General features: G+C 33.9%; 1 protein-coding gene across 1 annotated transcript; it reads left to right on the top strand.

Annotated features, from left to right (window-relative positions):
* Positions 1 to 487: 487 nt before the first annotated feature.
* On the top strand, positions 488 to 6,045 carry LOC149128963 (uncharacterized). Its single transcript, XM_089346880.1, is given in 3 exon segments — positions 488 to 2,689; positions 2,692 to 5,900; positions 5,902 to 6,045. Coding segments are annotated over 3 exon segments (5,412 nt in total). The 5' UTR covers positions 488 to 624; the 3' UTR covers positions 6,040 to 6,045.
* Positions 6,046 to 6,413: the final 368 nt, after the last annotated feature.

Consider the following 6,413-nt stretch of genomic DNA (forward strand, 5'->3'; position numbering starts at 1 on the left):
TTTAACGTTAGCGTCTTATGAAGCTAAATTTATAAGTTCTAAAATTGCAGAAGAATTCGTTGCTGGGTAATTTAGTTTAATGGTAAAACACTTGAAGCGTAATCACAGAGAGGTGAGTTCGAGTCTCATGGCTGGCCAGGAACGTATTTTTCTGCAATAAATGGATAATTTATCCTGATCACGCTATTTATAGCATAATCTCGCGTTTCAGAAATAAATTTATTTCTGTATCTTAAAATATTTATATTCCTTCTTACTACAAAACTTTTCACCATCACTTGTATTCAATCAATAAAGATAATGGTGTATTTATATTTTCAAGTTTTATTTCTAATGATTATTCCATTGAAAATAGTTTAAATGTTTAACTTCATTGTCAAATAAACAATTTGTTTAATATATTTAATGAAATGTGTGTTTTCCTTGAAATTGTTTGAACGAATCAAGTAAATATTATTTTATCAAAAACTTTTCACAAAACTAATAAAGTTTTCATTCTATTTCAGCTTTGTTGTAAAAAATTTGTGAATTTTGAAGAGATAAATTGTATTTGAAAGGAAGAAGACAAAATCAAGAGCAAAGAATATATTTAACAGAACAAGATAATAATTTTATATTCATAAAATGGAGAAGATTAACGAAGAAAACAAAACGTTGGCTCTCATTCCTGCCACAGTATGTGATACAACATCGGTTTATAAGGAAACTACACCAATTCTTGCCCAACTATTACATACACAAAACACAAAGAAATCTGAAGAATGGGAAATGTCTATGTTACCAAATTTTCTTCATATTGTGACATGTTACCAAACAATAATCAAAACAGACCACATCAACACGTTTATAGATTATGTAAAAGATGAATGTAATCACATGGACTCCATGGGTTTAGATGGATCTTGTATTTTACGTAATATCAAATGTAAAATGCAAAGATTTCTGGAATTTACAAAACAAAATAATGATTTTGTTCACCAAAACCTTGATTGGTTTCAACAAAGACTCTTTGACATTTATGTCACCTGTAACCCATACAACCACAAAACCATTCAACCAAAAATAACAATAAAATATCGTCCTCTTTGCCCAGTTGTGACCAGAGAAGCAAAGATTGAGGAATCTGGAGAAGAATGTGACAAACTCACAATATCCAATATTATAGTATTACAGGAGGGAATACTAACATATTCCCGCAATTGTATGACAATATGTTGTGTGACAAAAGACGGTGACAGAAATGATGTCCATTGTCCATCTTCTGTCACCAGTTTCACCAGAATCGGTCAAGACATGGTTCTAGCAACCCTCCCCTTCCAAAAAATGATTCTTATTATCAGCCCCACAAGTTTCAAGATTAAAAAGATACAGTTGGGGTTATATTTGGTTGCTTACTTGGAACATTCTACACTTATAGGTGTAGAAATGTTTGGTAAGACTGTTTACCAAATGGATTGGGAGAATAGAATTAAACACCAATTCATTACCAAAGAAGCACCTACAGATATTGCTGTAGGGGTCCACAATATACTTTTAATTACATTTTCCAGTATTAACAGAGTAATCTGTTACAATATGGATGGCCAACAGTTATGGGAGGTAGAGACCCATTCTCTGCACCTCCCAAGTAAAATCTCTCTCTACCAAAGCTATTTCTATGTCCTCCAGGGACAAATTATTTACAGGATTTCAGCTAAAGGTGGTGTGACAAAGAGGGACATTGGCAGGAAATGCCGCTCTATTTCTGTTGGTAAAGATACCATTTTGGTAACAGATTATTTTGGCAAACCACATGCGATTCAAATAAATAAAGACTTTTGGCCCAAACTGTCATACAACCACCAGCTACATACCCCCAGCTTGAAAGACTATATTGATATTGAGGATTTCTACAACATTACAAATATTCTACCTATGTCTACATCTTCTATATTAATAATTTACAGAAACAAAAAAGCTAAATTATTCACTGATAATGGGGAAATAATTAACCAAAATAATTTAGTTTTCCTTGAGCTTCCTTCTTTCTCTTGTAGAATAAACGCAAACAGATTCCTGGTATTTTATCATGAAATGAAAGGATTTCAGTATATCACCTGTCCTGAACTAAGAAAAGGTCCTTTAATAAAGGTCCAAACTGATTACATGGAAATATGTCATATTGTATCAAATAAGTGTTTAGCTGTGACCACCACTGAAAACAAAAATGAGATCCATATCCTATTGATCAACGAAGATAAAGTTGACATTACAGAAAGAATTTCTCTGGGACATTCTAATGTCACCATTGCTGCAACTCCAATTAATTTTGTAGTCGTAGATAGAAGCAAAAATAAAATGGTATTTTATTCCACATGTGGTGAAGAACTTTTTCAAAAATACCTTCCATTCTATGGCTACCCTCATCACATCTACTCTGATAATGTTTATTTTTATGTCTTCTTCAAGAGGCACTCTATTCTGATATGTTATGATATATATGGAGAAATGAAATGGCAGTGGCAACTGCCTTTCCCTGTTCACCCTCACATTGCTGTTTTCCAAGGAACTGTTTATGTACCGGACACTCAACTCAACAGGGTTCTTCTTTACAAGTATCAGGACCGGTTGTCTGGCTGTTGTTTACACCTGAAAAATCCTTATATCAGAAATCTAAATCTACGACTCAAAGAAAAGGAGAATGACAAAAACTTGTCATTGGCGAAATATGTAATCTGGCAAATGGACAGTTGGTGGTGTCCGACATCAACCATGATTGCTTGTTATACATTTCTAATGAAGGAGACATTGTGTCGAGATTATCTCTGCCGTCTACAGCTACAGATATATGTCGATGGGATTCTCATCAAATAGGTGTCACATTACCCCTACAGAAACAATTAAGGGTCATCGGAAACCTATCAAAGACAGTGAGAAGTGTATCATTAAGGCAGCCTTATGTACGGGTGTGTAAGATGGGTGAATGTGAAATTGTTTGTTATTGTGATAAACCATCACATTTAGATATTTTAGCCATTAAGAAAAATTATAATCAAGTTGAAACAATTAAGACAATTAATATCCCCTTTTTTGTGAAATCATTATCAATAGACAAGAAAACAGAAAAGCTATTAATTGTTACTAGAGGAAAAGCATTTCAGTACAACACTACAATAGGTGGTGGTGGTCATAGCAGTCGTCAGATGGTCCCCAGTGTTTTAATGTCCCAAGTGAAACGTCCCCCCAGTCTCTACGGTGGATCTATTGACCAAATGTTTGTGTATCTTGTAGACAGCAGCCGTATGTTTGCTATAAACGATCATAATTTGTTGGTTAATGATCTCGTTACAAATAATCAACTTAATAATTATATCGACCTGGTAGATGTATTTTCCAGAAACATTTCTGTCAGTGAAATGTTGTCATCATCTTTATATCTACAGGATCTGACAGTTTCTGATAAAGCCAGATGTATTCCTCTCCCTCAACATTTGGGAGACAAAGAACCAGTGGAGATTAATCGTTTGGTTATAACTGAAAATAATCTGATTGCAGGATGGGACGAGAGGAATGGAAACATTAAGATATTCACATTGGATGGTCAACTTTTGGATTCTGTCAAATTCAATGTTTATCAGAATATTAAAATGTGTCGATGGCAGTCAAACACACTGGTCATTACGAATTGGGATTATTCTAATAATAATAAATCCCAACTGTTGACATTAAAAGTGGAATTTCCATTGTCGTTAGTAATTTACCAAAGGAGAAATAAATATGAATGTGTGGCTTCTTTATCAAACAATCAAATGGTTTTTAGTAAAATGAGAGATGGAAGTCATTTGTATTTTGTAGATATTGATGAAATACATTCGAATGTGAAGGAAATAAAACAAATAGACATACCTGAACCATTAATAACGATTAAAGAAGATGGAGATTATGATGACGATGACATCCGTGATATTAAAGTTACTGCTGAAGATATCATCATTGTCTTAAACAGAAGATTCATCATTTTCTTCAACAGTGATGGTCAATATTTACATTCACTCAGACACTACATGAAGTGTTATCTTAGTGATGACAGGATGACAATTGATGACAGTTTTTTGTACATTTATGGTGAGTGGGAAAAATATTTCGGTTTATCTGAATATCAAAACATTTTGTGCTTGACCCAGAATGGGGAATACAAGGGAATATTTTTAAATAGAAGAATTTATAAAGATAAATTAGAATTCTCCAATATAGACTGTAAAGGTCCAAGGTTTGTTGGAAGCCCCGGGTGGGACTGGAGAGAGAATGAATTGTATGTTGAAGGGTTGTTTATGGTGAATCGAGAAAGGTTCCCGGTTGCTCGTTTACAAACAGACGAATTTCCTGTTCAAGTAAAAGATTTTGATATTTCTGATGAAGGAAAGACAGTTGTGTGTGAAAAAGCCAATAATGGAAATGTTAAAATATTTGATAAAGACGGGGAGCTGCTATGTCACAGAAATGTGGCAAGTTTAGTTGGTGGTGTGTGTTTTACACAAGGAAAACACATAATGGCCACGGTTCCTAAAAGAAAAGAAATATTTCAACTGAATGGAGAAGATTTGAAGACATCTAAAGCTTGGACAAGTCTCATCCCTTATGGTGTAATATGGAGAAAAGTGGGGTGTATTTACTGGTGTCAACATATTGAATTGATTGAATGTCATTGCATAAAAATTGATGGGGACCAAGTGAACATTCTAGAATCTGTGTCTTTATTAAATCTTGATTCTGGTCTTTGTTTCCCTTCCATTACATCTGAGACGAACAAAGAAATATTCAGTAATGAATTAATCAATAAACTGGAATACAGTGGAGGAGATGGAGATGGAGGAAGAAGAGGTAAATCAGGTGAAATAATTGGTAAAAGTAGATTAAAGGTGAGATGTGGTAATTACATAGCGGAGATTAATAATTCAGGAATTGATGAAATATCAGTGAGGAGACTTCCATATAGAACAGCAATGGTCCCTTTTTCCATTCCTGCATTCGAGGAACCTGTTAATTATGATTATAGGGACATTAGGGACCGGAACAGTAAACTAATTAAGTTAGATGAGAATGTGAGTGTGTTGATGTTTCGAGAAAGTTTCACATTAATCAGATCAACAACAACAACAGTGGACATACTTCAATATGAACAACAAGAAGAACGACCACTGGACATATGTCGGTGGACAGATGAATGTTTCATTGTTGCCTTTGGGAGAGAAATGAGGGTCTTCAACAGGGATCTCTGTTGTTTAAAAACCATCAGAACTGAGAAATACTACAACAGGATTTATAAATACAACGACAATCAACTCGTGTGTGGTGGTCATTATATTAGAGACATAACTCAAGAAGAGAGAGACAAGAAATACAAAAGAATATGGAAGAACAACAAGGATTACTATTATTGTGATGACCCCAGCTTCTTTGACTATTATGTGGATGTGGTTGATATCAAAGATGGGAAATGTAAAGATGAAGTGTGTTGGGGGAAGATGGGGAGATGGGGAAGGCTGGAGGGAGATGAAGGGGTGGTGTATGATGTGGGAGTCACATCTTTTGGTGATGTTGTTGTTGTGAGGAGGGAGAGGGAAAAGAAGGAGCAGTATTTTGGATGGTGGGAAGATTGGTGTGTTGTGGAATTGTTCAGGAAAAAGTCGTTGGTGAGGAGGATAAGAATAGGAAGAAGAATAGATTTGGGAGAGGACTATTATATTCCAAGACCTCATTTAGCCATAATTGGTGAATGTGTTTATTTAACAGATAAAGACAACAACATTTACGAAATACCTGGACATATTGAAAGGGAAACATCTGAAGATAATGAAATCTTGACATTTAGAGATTATGAAATCCTGAGATTAAAAGATAATCCAAAATATTTACTCCTCAAGAATATTGATAATGAAGTCTGTGAAGTTCTTGGTTTTGATGTTTCAGAAAATTCTTTTATGGTTTTTGGAATTATTCCTGGACTTCAATCTTTTGCTTTCTTTCATTATGACAAATAAATATTTCCAAAAATATTAAACTTCATCTTATTCTTTCTTCTTCTTATTATTATTATAATTGTAAGTGACTTCACCCAGGAATGGAACCTGCATTGCATACATTGCATTCTACACACTAATAATCAGTGTTGTAACATTCCTCAACACACTCTCCTTGTGTATGTGTATATTTATATACAGTATATGTACATGTGTGTATATATATATATATACACAAATATTTAGGAATGTATAGAAATAAGGCTATAAAAATAAATATGAACTCACTTTTGAATGTATATACATAAAGAGATGCTCCAGCAGGGCCGCATTCAAATCACTGAAACAAGTAAAAAAAAATGTTTAACAGTTTTGGGATAATTTTGCAGTTTTAATAAAATGTGTGTGTGTATA

This window comes from Octopus bimaculoides, unplaced genomic scaffold, assembly GCF_046866305.1.
Source record: "Octopus bimaculoides isolate indiv1 unplaced genomic scaffold, ASM4686630v1 contig290, whole genome shotgun sequence".
NCBI lineage: Eukaryota > Metazoa > Mollusca > Cephalopoda > Octopoda > Octopodidae > Octopus > Octopus bimaculoides.